Genomic DNA, 24,608 nt, shown 5'->3' on the forward strand with positions numbered 1-24,608 from the left:
ACTTGGAAGAGGAGAGGAGAGAAGGTGGCAGTTTCAACCCAAAGCACCCAGGCCTTGCCCTTGAACTTTCCAAGGCACTGCACAACTTGCCAAGAGGAGAAGCCCTGCAGGACTTTCCTGACAATGCTGGAGCCCCAGACCACACGGTCCTCGAATGGAGCTTGGCACCTCATGTTATGAATTCTCAACCCTAAAAACTGAACAGGCAAACACATGTGCTAGGATGCTTTACAGTTCACTGAAATGTTTCTTTTTTGAGACAGAGTTTTGCTCTTATTGCCCAGGCTGGAGTGCAATAGCGCAATCTTGGCTCATTGCAACCTCCACCTCCCGGTTCAAGCCATTCTCCTGACTCAGCCTCCAGAGTAGTGGGGATAATAGGCATGCACCACCATGCCTGGCTAATTTTTTGTATTTTTAGTAGAGACAGGGTTTTCACCATGTTGGTCAGGGTGATTTCGAACTCCTGACCTCAGGTGATCCGCCCGCCTTGGCCTCCCAAAGTGCTGTGATTACAGGCGTGAGAACATGTGAACTATTTATGTCCAAGAAAGTCTATTCCCTTACCGAGGGAAACTGAAGTTTGTACTAAGTCATTTAGTAATTTGTGAACATGAGATAAAAACTGAGTATCGCGAAAATCCTGTTTCATTTAGGTTTTTCACCATGAAAATGTATTCTACATAACACATAGAAGCACTTTCTGGTGCCATCTCTTGGCTCCGAAAAGAGCTTTTACACAGATCTGTCTTCCAGGTCTGTATATCCAACCACGCAATATGTATGGGCAACTTCAGTATTCCAGGCGCTAAAATAAAAACAGTGAATAAAGATACACTCTCTGATTTTAAAGAGAAGACACTCCACTGGAGAAAAAGACAACTGTTTCCAACTGCCTGCTGGTCCTCACATCCACCCTGGCATCCCAACAGCACGTCGAGGTCACGACGTCCAAACGACCCGAGCCTCTCATCCTCTCAGCCCTCCCTCTGCCTTGCCTGCACTGATGCAGCACCATCTACAACACCGACCTCCTGCCCCACGAGGCGATCAACTGCCCCTGCCCATTGAGTCCACCTCCTCACCATTCTCTCTCGCATAACCGACAACGGCAATGACCGTCCACTGTGGGCCCGGCACTCATGATCACAATGTGAGGGACACACTGCTGCCTCCACTTCACAGACAAGGAAGTTCAGAGCTGTTCAATCACCTCTTCAAGGCTGCACCATTCACTAATGGCAAAGCTTGGCCTGGGACCCAGCTGCACCTGGCCCAAAGTCTGAGGTCTTCTCCGTTACCTCCTCCCTTCTTCACCCCCAGCCAGATCTGGGCCTTCGCCACCTTTGGCCTGACAATGGCGATGTCTTTCCACCTGGTCTCCCTGCCTCTGGCACTTCCCTCCTCCATCCTCTCTTGTGTGGCTGACCAGGTATGCTCACATCATTCTCTTTCAGAAAAGTCTTCAGGGCCTTTAATACATGCAAAATCTGGAGTGACCTTCACCGGTCACTGAATCCGGGCAGTGCCACCACCTCTTCCATAAAGTCTTCTATCAAAACAGCTTTCACACTCTCTCCCTCTCTCCCCTTTGCCCAGTATCTGTATCTGGTTTCTCTCTGTGCTCTTGTAACACCTCAGGCCAAGGGAATTCTGTGTGGTGGGGACCTGTCTTGTGCATTGCAGGATGTTTAGCCACGTCCCTGGCTAGAGGTCAGTAGTACCCACTCCCAACCATGATAATCAAAAATGTTCCCAGACACTAACAAGAAACCCCTGGAGGGCAAAATCACCCCTGGTTGAGAGCCACTGCCTGAGACCGCACTTTACAGCTCAGTGAATGAGTGCAGGCCTCTCTGAAGGGTCTGCTGCATTTTAAAAAGCCACTGTCAGAACTCACCATTGCGAGTCAACTTGGGGGTGGTTCGGGAATTCGCCAGGCTCTCCATTTCCAGGTGAATATCTTTTGTTTCGCCAGTATCATACAAATGGCGTACCTGGCAGACATTTATAAAGTCAAACAGAAGGAAAACCAAGTATCAAGTAACAAACTCCTACCTAGGAGCAGAATGGCTGAAAGGACAGACTGGGATACAAGCTTGGGCAAAGTTCAGACTGAAGTTATGAAGATGACCTTTAAATCCTTTATAAAGCAAGGCGGGGTTATAGAAAAACACATACATATTAACTGTGGGATCTTGTGCTAAAAATCAGCTACACGGGGCTGGCTGCAGTGGCTCATGCCTATAATCCCTACACTTTGGGAGGCTGAGGCCAGGAGATTGCTTAAGGCCAGGAGTTCAAGATCAGTGTGGGAAACACGGGGAGACCTCGTCTCTACAAAATATTTAAAAATCAGCTGGGCATGGTAGTGCATGCCTGTAGACCCCGCTACATGGGAGCCTGAGGTGGAAGAATCACTTGAATTCAGGAAGTCAAGGCTGCAGTGGGCCGAGATTATGCCACCGCACCCCAGAGAGCCTGGGCAACAAAGGAAGATCTTGCCTCCAAAAAAAAAAAAATTAGTTACTTGGCCATGGAGGCCCCTCTAAGAGTCTCAGCTGAACTTTTAATGCTGCCTCTTAACAGAAGGCCCAAAGGTATAAACTTCAAGTAGACGGTAACTAGAAAATTACACTAAAGGCTGGGTGCGGTGGCTCACGCCTGTAATCCCAGCACTCTGGGAGGCCAAGGTGGACAGATCACGAGGTCAGGAGTTCAGGACCAGCCTGGACAACACAGTGAAACCCCGTGTCTAGTAAAAATACAAAAAAATCAGCCAGGCATGGTGGCACATGCCTGTAATCCCAGCTACTTGGGAGGCTGAGGCAGGAGAATCCCTTGAACCTGGAAGGTGGAGGATGCAGTGAGCTGAGATCACACCACCGCACTCCAGCCAGGGCAACAGAGCAAGACTCCATCTCAAAACAAAAAAAAAAAAAAACAAAAAATACACTCGAAGAAGTTCTTTCAAGTGAACGATATCTCTTTTGACCTCACAATGATCCTATGAGCAGCAGGGATTATTCTTCCTGTTTTTCAGGTAAAGAAATTGAGGTTCAGAGAAAGCAAGTCACAGGTGATCAGAAGCTCCCTCTCCTCTCTACGGGGCAAGTGCTCTTCCCTACAGTAAGAATCTGAATTAGGAAATGCGGCATAAAATCCTGGGCCCACCATTTTTATCACGTTTGCCTTTCTGTAAGTCACTCAACAACTCTATGCCTTAGCTCTCAATCTGTTGATGGAAAATAATATCTACTTCTACCAGTTCAGAGAGACATCTACCTAAATTACTAAAAAAGTATTCTTGGATGCGTGGTATTAACAGCTGCATGCGTTTCAACAGATCAGAGTTCTGATCAGTTCTGCAGATGGGCCCAGATGTAAAGACTGACAAGAAGGCTCTCACCTGGCTTGGCCGGAGGAAGTTGACGTTGATATTGGGATACCGAGTGACTGGGTCGATACTATATTGGCTGAAGTTCTTACTCACATTTTCAGGGGTAGTCTGAGGCAGCAACCTATAAATACTCTCCCTGCAGTAACACAACAATATACTCAGCTGTGACCAGCACCGTGAACATCTCCCTCTCTTTTCCTGGTGGTTCTGACAGCCCAGTAGTCACCTGACATGCCTGACAAATCCTCATCCTTGACCAGTCTTCCCCACATCAGCCCCGACATCAGCCCCCAGCTTCCCAGACCCACTCCCAGTGATTCCACGGGTACCGATGGGGTAGGAGCCCAGGAGAGCCAGCAGGCCTGACACCGTCGGCACTCACGGACGCCACCTCCAACTCAAAAGGCCACACATTCACTCTTTTGTTTTTTCAAGCATGCCAGTATTTACTTCAATTAAAAATCAATACGGAAATGAACTGCCGCCATCTTTAGTCAGAATGCCGTAGTAACAGACAGAATATAATGAGACCAACTCCCAATTTCATCCAGGCAATCCTGTCTCTCTGATTCTTCTGGTCAAGGTATTCGTTCTTATCAGAAAGCAAATCCTAGGATTTTTATTACATTTGCAAAAATCCGCTTCAAAATATCCCATTTAGGGGTTTGAGAAACATTTATAAGCAGTTTGGCACTTTCTTCTGACTTCAAAACTACTTTTAAATTCTTCTCTCTCAGTAAGAAATTTAATTTCAAAGGAGTAAGAGAAGACTTACTCCAGGAGACTCATCTTTAGGTTTCTACGATTTTATGAAATCCTATCTTGCCTTTTCTCTTTTCGACATGAAAACATCTTTAATTAAGAAAGCAGAGAGAGAAGAAGGAAGAATGTGCACTCTGCCTAAAGAGTAAACCCTCCTTCCTCAGCTTTCTTCCGAAAGGAGCCCCGGGTTGCTTTCCATTACCTCTCCGCCAGCACTTCCAAAGGGCTTGTTCCTAGAGACCAACTTCGGACCATCCAGGCAGAGTCCATAGCAGCTAGAAAGCCCCGGGCTATTCCTGTTCCCATGGGCCAGAAAGGCTGTAAATAAGACATAAAACAAAGAATTAAAAAAGAAAATACCTTTCAAAACAGGAAAAATAAACCAAGAAACAAAGAGTTTGCTGTTAACAGTAGTATCTGACAACTGTTCCAATAACAAACTGCCCTGATTCCCAGATCGGTAGGGAGCAAGTCAAAAAAGCTGCAGAATTCCCATCCATACTTCATTGGCCTGGGCTCCCAGAAGCCTGTAGCCCTCCCACCTTCCTGGTGTGACTCCTGCGGGGAGTTTACCTGTGCTGTACAATGCTGTGGATGCTCATTTCAAGATCCAGGATGCCTAGATTCAGTCCTAATTATTCCTGCCCCCACCACAGAACACTGCCATGCTTAGCACTCACCTCTAGGAGGCTGTCCCCGACCAGAGCCACTAGTAACTGGTGTCCGTTCTGCTCCCGGACCAAGGCAGCGTTCTCGGAGGCATACATACAAGTGAAGTCAAACATGGCCACATCGGGCTGCCCATAGTGATTGATGGCAAAATCCAGAGAGGGCAGCTGCTGCTGGGTGGAGAAGTCTGCCGCCTCCCTGGCATAGCTGAGCAGAGCCTCCTGGTCCACGTTCTCCCGGGAAAGCAGGAGCTCTGTGTCGGCATAGTCCTGTCTCCAGAGAAAGAGGGTGAGGATGGAGACACCCTGGCACTCAGCCAGACCATGCTTCTGGGGTCACAGCTTCTCCTTCCCCCTAGTGACTCCACATTCCACAACCAAAGCTTTTATACCATCAAAAGCCAGGGAGCAGGGGGCAGCAGGGAGCAGCCAGGCACAATGGCTCACACCTGTCATCCCAGCACTTTGGGAGGCTGAGGCAGGTAGATCACCTGAGGACAGGAGTTCCGAGAACAGCCTGGCCAACACGGTAAAACCCCATCTTTACTAAAATACAAAAATTAGCCAGATATGGTGGCATGTGCCTGTGATCCCAGCTACTCAGGAAGCTGAGGCAAGAGAATTGCTTGAGCCCGGGAGGCGGAGGTTGCAGTGAGCTGAGATCGTGCCACTGGACTCCAGCCTAGGTAACAAAGTAAGACTCTGTCTCAAAAAAAAAAGAGGGGTTGGGGTGGATTATTCCCAAATAACATAGGCCTTGCTATCTAAACACATGGCCATGGCTTTTCCATTTGCTTGGAGCAGTAACGACTCCTTTGATCTTATCCAATCTGCCTCAGGGTTGTTGAATGTCACATAAAATAAGTTAGGTGACAGTACTTTGTGAGCTGAAAGGGCATTTTATAGTTTTTTTGTTTTGTTTTGTTTTGTTTTTTATCAGCAATCATTATCTTCTGGGTAGTAAATGGCTTTTGTCAAATGGGACCACAAGAAACACTCAGCCTTGCATAACTCATGACACCCGAAGGAAGAACCCAAAAATGCTTCAGTGCCAAAACGACAGGGAGGTGGGAGCAATAGTAGCCCGGGAGGCTGGGAAGGAATACGTTACAAACGGAACAGGGGTTTTCAAAATTGTACATAAGAGTCTGAAAGCCTCCACAGAAACCCACAAACAAAGAAGAACAAAGCTCCTTTTCTGTTTTGGAGGTTCCTGGCACACTGAGTCAAGTCTTCACTCTCTGAAAGTGGGGCCTATGGTTTCTAAGTGGCCCTGATGGTCCTTCCAGCTACCACTACAAGATGTTAAAGCCAAGCACAAACACTCAGGTTGGTCCTAGAAATACTGTTTGTTCAACACCGAGAAAGCAGCCACGTGGGTCTAGTATTTAACAGCACACACTGAAGGTATGGCCCCTGCCCTCTAGGAAAAGTAAACCAGGTCTTGCATTCTAGGCTGCTCCCATCTAATGCTAACTGATAACCACAGCTGGGCCTAGCTGGCAGATTCAGGTCTTCACCTAGTCCCAAGGCATGCGAACTGCTTCACTGGCTATTTCTTACTGCCAGCAATGGAACCCTGACATAATTCCAGATAACCAGTAAGGCAGTTTTAGAAAGCATCAACGAAATACGCCATGCTTCTGCTTTTGGGAGAGCAGACTGTATAAACGGCTTTGTTCTGTTTCTCCCTGCAGGCACGCAGGATGGCTGTGCTTAGAAACACATGGGAGGTTCCTGGGTACAAAGTGGGGGGCTCTGTGCCGCAGGCACACGCTCAGCAGCTCACTCCTCTCTCTGCTGTCGGATAAGGTAGTATTGCAGCTCAGACTGAAGTGACTGCATTTGTACCACCCTGCAAAGACAAAGGACTCCCTGAAATTCAGCTATGAGTCTCTTGTGGGAACTACACAGGCCTGAATCAGCACAACTAGTGCCTCTGCTTCCGTTCCTCTCATCGCATGGGGACAGTGATTCTCATGTTGAGACCAGTGAGACCAAGTAAGATGTAAAGAGCTCTCCTTCACGGACCATCCACTCAGTGGTTTTCTGACTTCACATTTCAAACCACTATTTCAGGGCATGCCATGCAGTCACCTAGAAACAGGCTGAGCTGGACCTGGCTAGGATGGATGCTCAGACATGTTCTATGGTCATAGGGAGGCCTAAGTGTAGCCTGATCCTGTCAGTACTGCCTGAACCTCTGAAAACTGTATCTGCAGTGACACCAGAACCCTCATCAGGCTCCCATAAACACCAATTACTGCTTCTCGGTCATACTCCCTTGCCTCTACCACTCCCCCTTCCAAAAGATAACTCTTTAACCAACCAATAATCAGTCATATACGGAATTCACAATAACCACAAACCAAATCACCTAAAATTGAACTGAATATTTATGTTAAAACGCTGTCCGAAACTTGCTTTGTAAGAATCCAATGGTGATGGAGGAGTGCACTGGAATATGACTCACAGAACACTAGCCACGTGTGGAGAACAGTTAAAGCTGGACAGTGGGCATGTGAGGGTTCATCACACTACTCTCCCCCCATTTTTATTCACATTTGAAATTAGCTATAATAAGAGTTGTTCACGCTAAACTGGAAAACATCAGGGGTTACCAGAATATGCATTCAGTGCTCATTTTCATTCCCTTGCAGGAAAAACCCATCAGACAATCAATTCTTTCTCTTGGTGATCTTAACCACTTCAACAAGAATAAGTTTTGAAGGAAGTCCGTGGCTTACATGCAGTATCACTCCTTTGTCCAGTAAACTCTGCTTTTTGGCCGTCATAACAAAATAGTGTGTGTCGTCTTTGTAGTAAACGATGTTCTCCAAGTCAATACCTGGAGCCGGAAGACAAACGTGTACATGTAAGAGTTTGCTGAGATGAAGGTGCATCACGGCAGCCTGAAAGGGCAGGTAAGAGCCGTGAGACTCCAGGCAAGGAAAGGTGTCTAAGTCCAGACTCTCCCTTCCTGCATCATCAGTTCATGGAAACACAGGGAACTTTGTTTCTCTGTGTTCACTCAACACCCCAAATTATCCTAAAAACAATGACTGATAGTAAACAGAACTGTAGGGATGGGGGAAAAAAAACAAAACCAAAAAAAAAAAAAAAAAAAAAAAAAAGGCTAACCTCTAAAGAGGGCTTGGATTAGTTACCGGGTTAAGCCTCTCAGGGCAGTCATCAAGGAAGCTGGAGGAATCTCCTAAGTTCTTAAGAACAGGATAGACAACTTGACACCTTGGAAGCCGAGTGAACTACTGACTTTCTAATTCAATTATCTAAAAAATAGATGTAATGGAAAGAAATCTAGAAAACAAGAGAATGAAGTTCTAGAAAACAAGAGGATGAAGGCATATTTAGCAAAATATCTAAGCTGAGCTAATTCAAAACCTATCATACAACAATCTCACTGCTATATGACACACGGTTTGCCTTCAAGCCTGAGCTGGAACTCAGGAAGAAGCCTGAGTTTTTTACATACTTAAAGGCCTAAAGTCAGTTTCCCAACCAAACCAGGGAGCCACTGGCCAGCAGCTACACCAAACACCACGACTCAGCATCACAACACAGGGCAGGCATTGGGAGGCAGAACGAACGCTTTAAAACAAATAAAAACAAAACCCAGACTGGGTGCAGTAGCTCATGCTTGTAATCCCAGCACTCTGGGAGGCTGAGGCGAGTGGAGCCAGGAGTTTCGGAGCAGGCTGGGCAACATGGTCAAACTCTGTCTCTACAAAAAATACAAAAAATTAGAAGGGCATGGTGGTACCAGCCTATAGTCCCAGCTACTCAGGCAGCTGAGATGGGAGGATCGCTTGAGCCCAGGAGTTCGAGGCTGCAGTGAGCCGAGACTGCACCACTGAACTCCAGCTTGTGCAACAGAGTGAGACCCTGTCTCAAACAATAAGCAAAACCTAAAGCAGCCCAGTCACCATAGGGAGGTTAAGAATACAAGAGGAGCCACGTTCCGCAGGAAGCATTACGCCAGGAACAAGGGACAGGAGTGAAGACAGCAGAGGGGCAGACAGTACAGGAGTGACGCCCACGGCCACCCACCCCACCAAACCCCCAAGAAAAAGTCACCAGGGCTATTTAAACCTTTATCCTAGGGCTCCGGAGACATCAACACAAACCTGTGGCTTCCCTCAGTTCTTGGAAGAATTTCTGGTTGAATATAAAAGCCACACCACTAATTTCTTCCACTTTGGCCTCTGCTGTTGTATTTCGGTTGATAAAATTTGCTGTGATGGCGATGGCCAGTTTGCCACGGAATTCTTTCCGACGAAACCCTGGATGGAAAGAAATTTTCAGAGGTGATAATCATTGGCTAGAGAAGCAAGATCACTTCAAATCAAGGCGGGGGTGCTGATAAAGACATCAGGGAAAGTCAAGGATGAGAACTGATGGTAAAGTTAGGGCAGCTCTTCTGCAGATGAAAATAAGGTATCTACCCACCTTAGAATATGAAAATTTGGGAAAGAAGTCAAAGTCTCCATTAACAAACTACTAACAAACAATTTGAAATCTGACTGACCAGAATATTACTCAGTACTAGGGATTCCTCTTAAAAAAGGGGGTGTGTTTGCACGCGCGCACGTGCGTGTGTGTGTGTTGCTCCTACTTATTAATATGTAGATTAAGCCCCACAAATGCCAACCACTTGTCTCCTCGTGCCCCAGCAGGAGTGCCCTGCAAGCAGCAGCCGGGCCAGGTGAGGTGGCTCACGCCTGTGATCTCAACACTTTTGAGAGGCCAAGGCAAGCAGACTGCTTCAGCCAAGTAGCTCGAGACCAGCCTAGGCAACATGGAGAAAGCCCAATCTCCACAAAAAAAATACAAAAATTGGCTGGGTATGGTGGCATGTGCCTGTAGTCCCAGCCACACAGGAGGCTACGACGGGAGGATCGCTGGAGCAGGGAGATCGAGGCTGCAGTGAGCATTATCACGCCGCTGTGCTCCAGCCTGGATGACAGAACGAGACCCTTCTCAAAAATAAAATAAAATAAAAATAAAATCAGCAGCCCAAGTGCTGGCTGGCTAGAGGAAGATGGGGCCTGTCATTCCATCAGGGCGGGAAGCACACATTCACACTCTCAAAAGAGTAGACGCTGGTCACACACAGTCTCACCCCAGGGGTAGAATATCAGCTTTCCCTCTGCTATGAGCCAGGCGGAGGAGAACAGACCAATACCTTCCAAGGTGTTCCTCCGACCATCCCCACCGATGATCACTTCAAATTCATACTCCGACACAGGATGAGTTTTGGGGTGCACCAGTGCCCGCCAGCCTATCCCTGTGGACCAAAACCAAATAAATGGAGGTCACCACCCAGACCACATGCACAGCCAGGACTGTCTCTAGATACCCAGTCACGTGGACTACACAAACCCTGGACCAAAAACACTACATGTAGAAACAGTGGGGACACGGCCGGGCGCGGTGGCTCAAGCCTGTAATCCCAGCACTTTGGGAGGCCGAGGCGGGTGGATCACAAGGTCAAGAGATCGAGACCATCCTGGTCAACACGGTGAAACCCCGTCTCTACTAAAAATACAAAAATTAGCTGGGCATGGTGGCGCGTGCCTGTAATCCCAGCTACTCAGGAGGCTGAGGCAGGAGAATTGCCTGAACCCAGGCGGTGGAGGTTGCGGTGAGCCGAGATCGCGCCATTGCACTCCAGCCTGGGTAACAAGAGTGAGACTCTGTCTCAAAAAAAAAAAAAAAGAAAGAAAAAGAAACGGTGGGGACAGAGGCCGGGCGTGGAGGCTCATGCCTGTAATCCCAGCACTTTGGGAGGCAGAGGCTGGCAGATTCCTTGACGCCAGGAGTTACGAGAGACCAGCCTGGCCAGCATGGTGAAACCCTGTCTCTACTAAAAATACAAAAATTAGCCTGGCATGGTGAAACATGCCTGTAATCCCAGCTACGCTGGAGACCAAGGCAGGAGAATTGCTCAGAGGTCACAGTGAGCCGAGTTTGAGCCACTGCACTCCAGGCTGGGCGACAGAGTGAGACTCTCACCTAAAAAAGAACAAGCGGTGGGGACGAACGAACCACAGAAGGAAAGAAGCCTTGTGGAGGGCCCACAAGGCCCTTCCCACCACATGGGTGCCTGCGACCTCTAAGGCTGCAGACCCAGTCCCCAACAGCCCAGCCCGCAAGGGCCTTTGATTGGCTCCCCCAATCTCATCTTCCTCACCCATCAAAACCCTCTCATACCTTCCTCACTCCTCCAGTCTGACTTACGTTCATTCTCCTGGTCCTCAGGAGGCTGGATAAGTCCTTGGAATTCCACATTGACGTGGATTTCAATGCCTAGGATCAAGGCTACTTTCAACAGTATCAGTTGGAGCTGACGGATACCTGGGAGAATACAGAGATGACGGTGGTGGGAACACATGGAGAAGGCGGTGCGCATCTGTGTCACAGCTCAGGCTCCCACCCCGCCACCTATGCACCCTTCATTCAGATTCCCAAAGCCCGCTGTAGCAGGAGACGTTTCCAAAGCCACGCTCCGTTAACTTCTTCCTTTCTTAAAGGCAAATATAACCCAGTGGAAGAGAGGTTCTAGAGCAACACGCAGGCCATTCCCACATCTTGGGTTCAGCGTTCTAAACAATCAAAAGCCTGGAGACAACATGGGATTGTGGCCTACAGGAGACCCCTTTCTTTTTTTTTTTTTTTTTTTTTTTTTTTTTTTTTTGAGACAGAGTTTCGCTCTTGTTACCCAGGCTGGAGTGCAATGGCGCGATCTCGGCTCACCGCAACCTCCGCCTCCTGGGCTCAGGCAATTCTCCTGCCTCAGCCTCCTGAGTAGCTGGGATTATAGGCACGCGCCACCACGCCCAGCTAATTTTTGGTATTTTTAGTAGAGACGGGGTTTCACCATGTTGACCAGGATGGTCTTGATCTCTCGACCTCGTGATCCACCCGCCTCGGCCTCCCAAAGTGCTGGGATTACAGGCTTGAGCCACCGCGCCCGGCCAGGAGACCCCTTTCTATCTTCCCAATTTAGGGCCGCCATATTGGCGGCATCTCCGATCCTTCCGGATTAGGAGGCAGGTGTGCACCTGCAGGGTGCAGCCCACAGTCAGACGCAGAGCTGCTGCATGACCTCCCCACCCGCGGGCATCTCTCTTTCAGCCCATTCCCTGGTTGATCAGCACACATCCTTATAAGGCAAGGAAGGGAAACTGCAATCCAACCAGATCCTCTTACCATTCCCCCACAACTCCTGCTCTACAGCTGTGGACACTGAGGCCAGAATGAATGACAATCTTGCTCACTTTCACAGTGAGACCAAGTGATTTACCTGATGTCCATGAGCACCTGCAGGCACCAGACATGGCAGGGACTAAAGGTGCAGCAATAAAGATCTAGGCCCTGGTAGAAGACCCTTTCAACCCCAAGATGAATCTTGCCACAAACAAGGCAGACAGACCCACTGAGTTAATGACCCTTGGTCCTCTCTTAAGACCAAACTCACCTGGCGCCTGTGACTCGTCTGCCAGGAGCAATGCAAATCTTCCTCAAGCCATCTTGTTCTCCCCAGTTCACCACAGCCACCACCCTTCTGAGTCCCACCCTCAAAGACTTGTTAAACTCTGCGCTAGCACAGAATTTTGCAGACAACTGTGGGTTCCAAGATGATTTACAAACTATAGCCAACAGATAGGCAGCGCACTTCCTCTGCCAGCGGAATGTGGTCACTGCCAGCCAGCCTCTGATAAACTGGCACAGCTGCTGCAAAGAGCAAAAGGTTCCATGACTGAATGTGTTTACAGGACACATCTGGAGAAGCTCAGAACAAAGGCTCCTTGATAAAGCTTTCCTGAAAGCATTCATGATAATCAATAAAAAGCCTTCAGTTTCATAATGCACACTGTTCTGAATTGCTTTTCTGGTGAGCCACTTACAGTTAAACACCACTGATTGCATTAACTTGTATTTATACCCTGTAGGATCTCAGAAAAGCACAGGCCCAGGCTGAGCTTGGAGGTGACAAAAATACAGCAAGAGCATGCAGACTGCACCAGAACCACCTAACCAGAGGAATGCCATTATTTCGCTGCCATTAATGGCCAGGCCAGGGCTCTGCTGCTTCTGCAAGTGTGGCTTCCCCCAGGACTGTGTCCCCACAGCACTTCGTGCTTAGGATGGTAAAGCATGTATCAGGTCACAGCACAGACAGCCGCATGCCTGTGTACTTCTGCCACTGCAAGAGGAACCACCAGAGGGTCCAGGCCCAGTGTCACTGTTTCCCCAGTGCCCATCCCACAAACTGCAAGAGCTCAGGAAGAGTCCAAGACCTAACTTAGAAATCCTCCAGCCAAACTCCACGTCACAGGTTATCGATACACTCACAGTGAAGAGTCCTAAACTACGGGACAGCAGCATAGCAGGTGTTTTTACTTCAAGGTGAGTCCACTTACTACAAGAAAGACGGGAATGAGATTAGAAGAAACTGGGTGGCGTTTGAATTCCTCAGCGAATCCACATGTCTCTTTCCACTGAACAAGTGTGTGAGGGGTAGGATGGAATGCTCCAGGAGAGCTAGTTTTACTTACTGATATGGTCGATGGCTCCGGCACAGAACTTGCCATAGAACTTCTTGGCACCCAGACCTCGAAGATCATGTATGGTGAATGGCCAGAGATGTAAGACGTTGTTGCGGGAGAAGGCGTCTCGTTTCTCAATAACAACCACCTTGGCCCCCAGTAAGGATAAGTCGATGGCTGTGCGGAGACCACAGGGGCCGGCCCCAATGATGAGACACTGAAAAACACAGCTGCTTTCAGGGCAGGTAGCACTTTCAAGAAACAATTCTAGAGAAGCCTCATGATTGTATAATCATCACTCCCTAAAGCCCCCAAAATAGGGCTGTTCTCCCCACTCCCAAGAAACCTTACACCTGCATAGGTCATGGCAGAGTACCTGCCACGGCTTAAGAGAAGAGCTAATGATCACGATGGAGAAGACGGAACCGTCAGTGCTAGAGACAAGCCCGGCATATGGCTGGAAGGCCCTCGATCTGCAGCATATTTAACTGGCATCATCTCAACAAATGGTATGAAAATCACATGCAATCTTACATCAACAGGAGAGGACCTTTTGGAAGGTTTCTAGATCAAGCAAATTTCTGTCCAAAGAGATACAGAGTACTACATACACAAGGCAGGCAATCTCAAGCCTCCCAGAATGAGTCTACCACACATGTGATTTCCAGGAAGCAATTTTCAAGAGCCAAAGTTTTGGAGTGCTGAAAAGCACTCCAAAATCCCCCTGTCTAGACTGAAAGTCCAGGGACATGATCTCAAAAATCCACACTCCAGAGAAGTACTCAGCGGGAGACCGGACACGTATCTTCAACAGTGTGTGTGCGATGCGTTCGGCCTTGTGTTGTTTTGTTCTTAGTAGGGTCCAGCACTCACTCACCAAGTCCTGCCTTCACAGTTCGTGAATTTTGCTGTTGATTACCTACCCAAATGCAAACCCACTGGGGTGTGGCTCTAGGTATTCCCTGTTGCACAAATTAAAGCGCATGGAAGAACATAACACAGCCACGAAGTCCTCTGCAAATCTGTGTTCCTGCTAGCTTGTTCCAAACTTCTCACATTACGTGTTTTTCTAAGGGGGAAGCGGGAAATGTATCTCCACATCAGCTTCCTTGCACCTACTCCAGCAAAGGCAAGTACGTAACTCAGGTCTTTGCCTAGGCCTACCTGCTTCGTGGAAATCCTATTTCTCCAGACGGTAAAGAAAGCAACAGAAATACTTTGGTTCACAAAGTCCTTGCTTATGAATCAAAATAGACCTTTGGAACATGGATGGGAAGAGGTCTGAAGCTTGTGGCAAATCCTAAGTTGGTAAATACCAGCTACTGAGTACGGAATGATGAATTTGGAAAGACAACCTACCAAGAACCCCAAAGCTGTGTGCAGACAGGATACCAGCAGGGCTTGGCTACGCCCCTGCTCAGTGACCTGCATCCTCCGAAACACGTAAGCTCAAAAGAGAGCTTCAGCAAAATAAAAAGTTCCCGTGCCACTTGACTTTGGTCATTCTTAAATACTTCAAACTTTGAATGTTCAATACATAAACACATGAAATACACTTAGAACAGGGTCTGGGCCACAGGAGTCAAACAAAAAGAGGTAAGAGATCCACAAAGTTTCAACAGGGTGGAAGCCGGACTTCCTATGCTAGTTGGGGCTAGACTCCGCCTGGTTCTCACTCAGCCTACCTCTAACTCAATCCTCCTCTTTAGCACCTGGTGAATCCTCACCAGTGACCCAGGGCCCAATAGGAGCGAAGTTTACCTTGGTGTTAGTGCATGCTTTTCCCTTCTTGTAGTCTTTGTGACTGCCCCGTTTGTCCAACTTTGCCCAGAGGGCTTTGGCTTTCCAGTAGTTAAGCTTGGACTTGAGCTTGTGATAGAAGGAGCGATAGTCCTTTGGCTTCAGTTCCAGATGGTCACAGAGCTCCTGGAAGGCCTTAAGGGTTCCCTTACAGGTGGTGGCCTGGACAAACCGGTCGAAGAGGACATGAGCTGGGTTCATGGTCTCATGCTTCCTCTCCTCCATGCTGCCCCACTCTCAGCTCTCCCCACAGCGGGCGGTGGGATGGCTGTGGGTCCACCTGACACTGTCACGTTAATCTGACAAAAAGAAAGAAAAAAGATGATCAGCATTTCTTTGTCTACAAACATTCTCCAGGAGACATACTCCTCTTCCAAGCGGAGTTCCCAAGTGTCACAGTCATCCATCCACAAGTGTGGACTGCACACCTGCGATCCTCCAGGCACCACGAGACGCTGGGGCTGGAAAGGTGAGTAGGATGGTTCTCGCTCTCGGGGATCTGACAGTCTAGGATGCAAGGCAGCCACAGACACAGAATGTCCTGATGGACCATACCAAGTGCCACTGCAGAGGGAGACACGGGGGATTTGGGAAACAGAGAGGGAGACACAGGGGATTTGGGAAACCGAGAAAGAGGATCTAAGTCAGTACTGGCGGTGCATGGAGGTCCCCACTGAAGACGAGCCTCTGAATGGTGGCAGCTGAGTCTCTCCGCATAAATGTTAGCCAGGCAGAGAAGAGGCGTAGGACATGGGAAAGTGACACAGGCAGGCCTGAGTGACTCATATGGATCAAAGAGGCAAGGATGACTCCCAGGTTTCCCGCTTAGGCCCCGGATTAAACGGAGACATCAGGCCAACGGATTAAAAACAGAAGCACTCCCTGGTGCCGGCGGAGCAGCAAGCCCCCTTCCCCACCTGTGTGTGTGAGCTCCGAGTGGATGTGCTCAGCAGGCAGTCGGGCATGAATGTGAAGTTCAGGGAGACGCAGACTGGGGAGTCACCGGCACATGGGCAGTAGCTAAGCCTACAAAAGCAGGAAGATCAGAGAGATCCAAGATGGCTGATCACCAGCAGCTCAGGATTGTAGCTCCCAGTGAAAGCGCAGAGAACGAGAGGACGCCACACCTTCACATGAATTCTTGTTGCTCACGTACCAGGAGATTCCCAGCAGAGGAGCCCCACGGGTCGCCAGCGCGACTCTTGTGGCCGGCGAGGTGGTTTTGCTGGCGCCTCAGAGCGGTGGTTCTTGGTGCAGAGTCAGAAAAGCACCATCAATCTTAACACCGCTGTTATAGCTGGCGCAGTGGGTTGCTCAGATTCCGGTGCTGCGAATCAACAAGTTGGACATCCACTCAGAAACCCAATTACAAAGATGGTAATTATAAAGACCACAGATGGATAAATCTAAAACGAAGGGAAGAAACCAGCCTAAAAAGGCTGAGAATGCCCAAAATCGGAACGCCTCTCCCTCTTCAGGAGATCACAGCTCCTGATCAGCAACGGATCAAGGCCTGATGGAGAAAGGGCGTGTTCCATTAACAGAAGAAGGCTTTAAAAGGTGGATGATAAGAAACTCCTGGGAATTAAAAGAACTTGTTCTAACCCAATGCAAAGAAACTAAAAACTTTGAAAAAAGGTTTGACAAAATGTTAACAAGAACACACAATTTAGAGAGGAATATAAGTGAATTGATGGAGCTGAAAAACACAACACGAGAACTTTGCGAAGTATGTACAAGTTTTAACAGCCGAATTGATCAAGCAGAAGAAAGGATATCAGAGGTTGAAAACCAACTTAATGAAATAAAACGAGAAGACAGAATTAGAGAAAAAAGGATAAAAAGGAATGAGCAAAGTCTCCAAGAAATATGGGACTATGTGAAAAGACCTAATCCACGCTTGATAGGTGTACCTGAATGTGACGAAGAGAATGAATCCAAGCTGGAAAATACGCTTCAGGATATTATTCAGGAAAATTTTCCCAACCTAGCAAGGCAGAACAATATTCAACTCCAGGTAATACAGAGAACACCACAAAGATATTCCTCAAGAAGACCAACCTCAAGGCACATAATCGTCAGATTCACTAGGGTTGAAATGAAGGAGAAAATACTAAGGGCAGCCAGAGAGAAAGGTCAGGTTACCCATAAAGGGAAGCCTATCAGACTCACAGCAGACCTCTCAGCAGAAACCCTGCAAACCGGAAGAGAGTGGGGCCAATATTCAATATCCTTAAAGAAAAGAACTTTCAACCCAGAATTTCACATCCAGCCAAACTAAGCTTCATAAGCAAAGGAAAAATAAAATCTTTTGTGAACAAGCAAGCACTCAGAGCCTTCATCACCACCAGGCCTGCTTTACAAGAGCTTCTGAAAGAATGACTACACATAGAAAGGAACAAACAGTATCAGCCTTTCTAAAAAATACCAAAAAGTAAAGAGCATCAACATAATGAAGAATTTACATCAACTAATGGGCAAAACAGCCAGCTAACATTAAATGGCAGTATTAAACTCACATATATTATTATTAATTCTAAATTTAAATCAACTAAATCCCCCAATCCAAAGACACAGACAGGTAAATTGGATAAAAAGCCAAAACCCATCGGTATGCTGCATCTAGACCCATCTCACATGCAAGGATACACAAAGACTCAAAACAAAGGGATGGAGAAAGATTTACCCACCAAATGGAGAGCAAAAATAACTAAATAAACAAAAAGCAGAAGTTGTGATTTTTGCCTCTGATAAAACAGTCTTTAAGGCAACAAAGATCAAAAGAAGCAAAGAAGGACATTATATAATGATAAAAGGATCAATGCAACAAGAAGAGCTGAAGATCCTAAATATATACGCACCGAATACACGAATGCCAGATATATAAGATTTATAAGGAGACCTAGACTCCCACACAATAATAGTGGGAGACTTCAACATTAATATTAGACAGAAAATTAACAACGATATCCAGGACTTGAACTCAGATCTGGAACAAGTAAACTTAATCAACATTTATAGAACTCTCCACTTTAAATACACAAAATATACATACACACTTTTATCAGCACCACATCACACCTACTTACAGATTTAAATGAAATATTGGTTGGCTGCTTGTTTTTTTCTTCCCTCATTTTTTTCATGTCTCCATTATTAAGCACAATTACAGGCATACCCATTTTTAGGCTGCATTCTAGCCCGGGCAATAAAGCGACACCCCCGTTCTCTCTCCCTCTTCCTCTTTCTCTTTCTTCCTCTTCTTTATTCTTTTTTTTTTTAGTTCTTTTTCTTTCTCTCTTTCAAAAAAAAAAAAAAAAAAAAAAAAGGGCAGGAAGATCACCCAAGCGGGGTGCATGGGGAGAGGCGCCGCAGGCTCTGGAGGTCCAGGAGGCCCTGCCTACAACAGGCTGGCAGAGAAAGGCGAGCCCTCTCAAAAGCTCGGGAACAGTAGGGAGAGGTCTGAAGAGAACCAACCAGCAGTGTCACAGAAGTCTAAGGAGCAGACAGTTTGGGACTGTCAAAGTCAGCAGGGATGAAAAGAACTGAAGTCCTGCCATCGCGTAAGGTACAGGGTGGGGAGACTTCGTAGTCTTTCCGTTTTCACCCAGAATCAAACTGCACAGCAATAATGACGCTATCTACGCTTTCCACCTATGGAAATGTCCATACGCGTGCCTCCAGTGAGTCCGCTAGACAGAGGCTGGGAGGTGGGGGGCGGCGTCGCGTGCACCGCTGCATCCACGGGCTCCTGTGAGTCTGCGGAACCGTTTTTACACCCCATCTGCTGATCCTTACCACTGGAACTGTATCAGGTGGTGGGAGGCAACAGTACAAAGGACAAAACTAGAGAGCACAGAGTGGGTCAGGGTGACGAGAAGAGTGTGGCCACAGGGCTGAGCCCACACGGCCAGACCCCCGCTGCACGACCCTGGGTAGGCCTGCCCCACAAACCCTCGGTTTCCCTGTGTGTGAGACAGGAAGGCAGAGGTTGCAGTCAGCTGAGATCATGTCACTGCATTCCAGCCTGGGCGACAGAGTGAGACCCTGTCTCAAAACCAACCAAACAAAAAAAAACACTACACTGTTAACATACATAGCTTCTCCCAGTAACCACATGGCTAAGAGTCCAGCAAGAAATGAGTTAACAGGAATTAAACATTCAGTTTCCCAGAAAAATAAAGGTTTTATTCCAGGTAGCAACAAGAGAAACACTTTACAGATCCTAAAAAGAACTTACTGTTTTTCTTACAAGCCAAAGCTTATCTTAGAAATGTTAGAAAGTCAAAAGATGGCTTGCAGGGGGCCAGGCGCAGTGGCTCACAACTGTAATCCTAGCACTTTGGGAGGCCGAGGCGGGTGGATCACGAGGCAAGGAGATGGAGACCATCCTGACCAACATGGTAAAACCCGTCTCTACTAAAAATACAAAAAATTAGCTGGGTGTGGTGGCATGTGCCTGTAGTCCCAGCTACTCAGGAGGCTGAGGGAGAAAAATCACTTGAATCCGGGAGGCGGAGGCTGCAGTGAGCCTAGACGGTGCCACTGCACTCCAGCCTGGGCAACAGAGGGAGATTTCATTCAGAGAAAAAAAAAAAAAAAAAAGGTGGCTAGTAGGGCAGGAAAGAGCAGGGGAGTTTCTCCTGCCTTTGTGCTTATACAAAGTCAGGAGAAACGGTGACAGCTGACAACTCATGACTAGAAACCAAGGTCCCAGAGCATTTTCTGCATCAGGCCCCTCTGCCCCCTGCTGTCTCTGGGGACTTCTGAGGCCTCACTTGCTCTTTGACAAGCACGCAGCACTGTGCAAGCCCGACTCTGCATGCCCCGCCAGCATTCACAGTGAGCCTCCACGCCACCAACCCCGACCCTGCATTCACAGTGAACCTCCACGCCACCAACCCCGACCCTGCATGCCCTGCCTGCATTCACAGTGAACCTCAACGCCACCAGTCACAGTGTTTGCTGAGCTTTGCACACACTGGGTCTGACCACCTCTACTTCACGTCAAAGAAGAAAACGACTTTTCTTTGTTCCTAAACAGCAGCCACTTTCAACTCCTCGCCAGGATTCAGAGCGGTCAGAACCATGATGTTCTCGCTGAAGCCAATCCCTTAAAGGCCCTGCAACACACGATTCTAAAATCCTTCCTGTCATAATGCTGGCCTTGGTTCACACCCTCCTGAAAGAGTTTTGGGCACTTATTTCCCAAGAAGAATTTTTCCATGTGAGCTAATATCCCCTTGATTGGTTGTAACCCACTTAGTTGGAAATAATTCACTTCCAAAGAGCTGCTAACCACCACAGAGGATTTCCAAATGAAATCCCACGACATAGAAATACCTTCACTAAAACTGTCCCCAATCCTTCTGCCGGTGAAAAATACTTTCAAATTTAACAGGTGTCACCCGCAGCTCCCAGAGGGCTGCAGAGCTAACCAGCAGGCAAGTATTAAGTGCCCGGCCGAACAGATTTCAACCTGCAGGGCACTGGTGACAACGGATGGACAGAGGCAGGCTGGCTCCTGCGACAATGCGGCCAGCACCCAAGGTAAGATGACACAAGGTGAATTCCCCTGGGCTGCCTCACTTTTCCTGCTTTGCAGCTGAATGGCTGCAGCCTGGACTCCTCCAGAGTGCGACAGCATGGCTCTGTGGCTCTGCTGGGCTGGGCCTGTCTCGCTCTGCAAGGGGCTTACCCAGCATTCTCACTGGCTCTGATGACAGCTGGGAAGCGCGGGGAGCAGGGCTAATTCCTGTTACCACCCCCCATTTCCCTCATTCCTGAAGGTCACAGCCAGATCATGCTCCTCCTGGCCTGGCCTGTACCACCCTGTATACGGTTCATAATCACAGGAACCTGGAGACCAGGAAACCTGGCAGGAAGGTGCCAGAAATCCCAGAAACTGAAAAGCCAAAGGTGTGCAAGGAAGGGGTAGAGGAAGTGAGGAGCCGGGTTGGGGGAGGAAGAGGAGGTGACGCCAGGTTTCCAGGCATCTGTGAGTCTCCGCCAGCTGACTCCAGCCTGCATGTGTGTCCATGGCAGCTGACTGCTGACTCAGAAGCCCTGCAGGGGCCTTGGCTGTGGAGGGTGGCGCTGCAGAGATAAGCACACGCAGGACACGGTTATGTTTCTATTTCCAACAGGCGAAGGTTGTCACTGAACTTCTGGCTGTCTATGAGAACGCTCAATCTCCAGCTCTTAGAAAAGGTGGCTGGATGTTTGTGGAGGAGTAGAAAGGAGAATCATCTTTAAAAACAGAAAAAGAAAAGAGAAACAAAACAACAAAATAAGAATTACACCTCAAGAGCGTGGCCGCAGAGTGAAGCTTCGCTTCCTCCCTAGCCACTGCACCGCGAGCGCACCAGCAAATGTGCAAATCTCTGAGTCTTACACAGCAATCAGTGAACCGCGCCTTCCCCTAACCCATTCAATCAGAGGTATGTCTCATCTAAATAGATCTTGAAAGTGGGTAGAGGGCCAGGCGCGATGGCTCATACCTGTAAACCTGGCACTTTAGCAGGCCAAGGCGGGAGAAGTTCAAGATGAGCCTGGGCAACACAGCGAGATCCCGTCTCTCCGAAAAATAAAAAACAAAAAACTTAGCTGGGTGTAGTGGCACGTGGCTGTGGTCCCAACTACATGAGAGGTCGAGGCTGCAGTGAGCCATGATCATGCCACTGCACTCCAGCCTGGGACACAGAGCAAGATCCTGTCTCAAAAACCAAGAAAGGAAAAGGTAGGTGGAGAGAAACACTTGTTTTGGAATGTCATCAGGCAGAAGTTTACATGAAAAATGCACTATGGATTGCTGAGCTAATTCCCTTATATTTTTCCGCAGAAGCCAGGACCCAAATTGCCAACATGCCTCAGGCTCCCGATCTGTCTTCCTGCAACACGGGCAACTAGCACCATTTGTTGAAAAGCCTGTCCTTCTCGCACTGAGGAGTCTTGGTATCCTCGTCAAAAATCACCTGACCTTAAGTGAGGCATGGGAGGCCGAGGCAGGAAGATTCTCTGATTCTCTTTTTTTTTTTTTTCCCTTTTTAAAAATTTTCACTGATAACACTGGAGAATTATAAGCTTAAGACCCCATCTCTTAAAAAATAATCATTTGACCATATATATTAAGGTATGTTTCTGGGCCCTCTATTGTAGTCCATTGGTTTATATGTTTGTCTTTATGCCAGTACCACACTGTTTTGATTAGTATAGCTTTATAGTAAGTTTTGAAATCAGGAAGCATGAGTCCTCCTGGTCTCCTTTATAAGAACTGTTTTGGCTATTCAGGGTCCCTTGAGATTCCATGTAAATTTTAGGATGGGTTTTTCTATCTCTGTAAAAAAGAAAATTGAGATTTTGATAGGGATTACATTGAATATGTATTGTTTGGGCAATTCTGACATCTTAATAATAATAATAATAACTCTTCCAATCCATAAACATGAATTTGTTCTCATTTATCTTTTCTTTAATTTATTCCAGTAATGTTTTTTAGTTTTCCTTGTACAAGCCTTTCACCTCCTTGGTTAATTCCTAAGTGTTTTATTACTTTTGATGCTACTGTAAATAGAATTATTTTCAACACTTCATTTTCAGACTGTTCACTGTCAGTATATAAAAATGTAACTGATTTTTGAGTATTAACTTAGTATACTGCTACTTTGCTGAATTCACGTATTAGACTTGAACAGGTTTTTTTTGGTGGAATCTATAGGATTTTCTACACATAAGATCACATCATTTATGAAGGAACATAACTGTCTTCCTTTCCAATTTGGACGACTTGTTTTTGTTGCCTAATTGCTTTGGATAGAACTTCAGTACTATGTTGAATAAAAGAGGCAAAAGCGGGTATCTTTGTCTTGTTCCTGATCTTAAGGGGAAAAGCTTTCAGCCTTTCACTGTTGAGTATGATGTGTGCCCATGGTTTTTCACATACGGCTTTTACTAGGCGAACGTAGTTTCCTTCTCCTCCTAGTTTGGTGAGTATTTCTATCATGAGAAGGTGTTGAATCCACATGTATTCCGTCCCGGGATCTTTGCTGACTCTCCAACCTATTTATCATCATCAAGCAGACACCTGGCGGGACGGAGAGGAAACACGAAGCCAGCCCCTCCTCTGCCACTGTGCCCTTCCCTTCTCCTGCCTGCTACTCACACAGCGGCCCTCCTCCTCTGCTCCTGCCACTCTGCAAAAATATTATTTAAGTGTCTCTCTCCTCCACCAGCTCTGAACTTCCTCAGGGCAGGGCTGGGTCTCTGCCCTGCAACCTGACCTGGAATAGAAACGTGTCGTGTTTCTCCAGAGGTGACGAGAGTAGGACAGAGCCCAGCAGCGGACTGGTCCTGGGGAAAGCTTGAGCCTGGCCTGCGTGGCTGCGGAAGGTGAAGGAGAACTGCACAGGTGTTAGAGAGAGGCTTCCAATGTGCTACCAAAAAGTGGTATCCAGGAATGCAACAGTCGCCTGGGCGGGTAGTGACAGTCTAAGAAGAACACTTGCAGGAGTGTAGCACTTTTCTCATGACCCGCACTCTGCTTGACTGAGTGTGGAACACCCCTCTCTAGAAGCATCTGAGAAGAGCCGGGCCCACATAACCTCTGGGTTCTCTTCCAAGTCCCTAACCCTGAAGTACTGTGGTACGGTCCTAACCCTTATGTTGTATCTCTTCTAATTTTCATTTCTGTTCTTTGCTAACAGTCTATTTCTTCATGAAAACCAAATGAAGAACATCTACACAACTGAGAAATGACATGAGTTAGAAGTGAGCTGACCTCTGCCTTGCAGTTGTGTCACCCCAAACACATTTAATGTCTGAATCACGAGGCACCCAATAAACACAATCATCGAAGATGATGTCAACTCATGTTCACAGTAACCCCAAAACAAGTCGCCAAGAAGAATGCCTAAGGCTCACCCTCTTACAGTCTCCTCATCTGTAAAAGTAAAATCACAGGGTTTTGTAGAAAGTAAGGTAACGAATGCAAAATGTTTATCAGAGCCAGGAACCGAGCAAGGTCCAGTCAACGGTAGTGCTATTATCATCCAGCAGTTCACCAACAAACCCCAGCAAGCAAAGCTTATACTCAATCTAAATAAACGGCCACTGTATGTAACCAAACACAGGGTCGGGCGGTTTGGAACTTTCTCTGCTCCATTATCACTCCACTCCATCTGTTCTAGAAAGTGTGAGAATGGCATTGGGTGGCAGGGGCTAAAGGAGTAAGACCTGTGTCCGTCCTGCCAAACTGAAGCGTTAAACAAGACAGAAGATACTGAGTAGTTACTAGAGATGCCACAACCATGCCTATGGCATCCTCTCCACCATCCTGTGAGGCAGAATGTGTGGCCGCCATTTTACAGATGGGGAAACTGCAGCTTAAAGAATTTTATAGGTCGCAAAGCA

The 24,608-nt window shown here is 47.5% G+C and overlaps 1 protein-coding gene and 1 long non-coding RNA gene across 22 annotated transcripts in view; one reads left to right on the forward strand and one right to left on the reverse strand.

Annotated features, from left to right (window-relative positions):
• Positions 1-24,608, reverse strand: part of MICAL3 (microtubule associated monooxygenase, calponin and LIM domain containing 3) — a 296,358-nt gene that overhangs the window by 106,730 nt on the left and 165,020 nt on the right. For 20 of the 21 annotated variants that reach the window (XM_074391091.1, XM_074391092.1, XM_074391095.1 and 17 more), the window contains 10 exons: positions 15,162-15,499; positions 13,410-13,617; positions 11,089-11,205; positions 10,034-10,135; positions 8,976-9,131; positions 7,578-7,678; positions 4,843-5,100; positions 4,365-4,480; positions 3,410-3,536; positions 1,901-1,997 (listed from right to left, as the gene is read on the reverse strand). In XM_074391091.1, coding sequence (XP_074247192.1) covers positions 1,901-1,997; positions 3,410-3,536; positions 4,365-4,480; positions 4,843-5,100; positions 7,578-7,678; positions 8,976-9,131; positions 10,034-10,135; positions 11,089-11,205; positions 13,410-13,617; positions 15,162-15,425 — 1,546 coding nt within the window. In that variant the 5' untranslated portion in view covers positions 15,426-15,499. Of the gene's footprint in view, positions 1-1,900; positions 1,998-3,409; positions 3,537-4,364; positions 4,481-4,842; positions 5,101-7,577; positions 7,679-8,975; positions 9,132-10,033; positions 10,136-11,088; positions 11,206-13,409; positions 13,618-15,161; positions 15,500-15,628; positions 16,095-24,608 lie in introns of those variants that run through there. The other variant, XM_074391094.1, reaches the window with a different exon arrangement.
• Positions 21,350-23,049, forward strand: LOC141582613 (uncharacterized). Its single transcript, XR_012515483.1, has 3 exons — positions 21,350-21,640; positions 21,721-21,939; positions 22,042-23,049. It is a non-coding gene; the product is annotated as an uncharacterized LOC141582613 (long non-coding RNA).

Source organism: Saimiri boliviensis, chromosome 21, assembly GCF_048565385.1.
Source record: "Saimiri boliviensis isolate mSaiBol1 chromosome 21, mSaiBol1.pri, whole genome shotgun sequence".
In the NCBI taxonomy this organism is placed as follows: Eukaryota; Metazoa; Chordata; class Mammalia; order Primates; family Cebidae; genus Saimiri; species Saimiri boliviensis.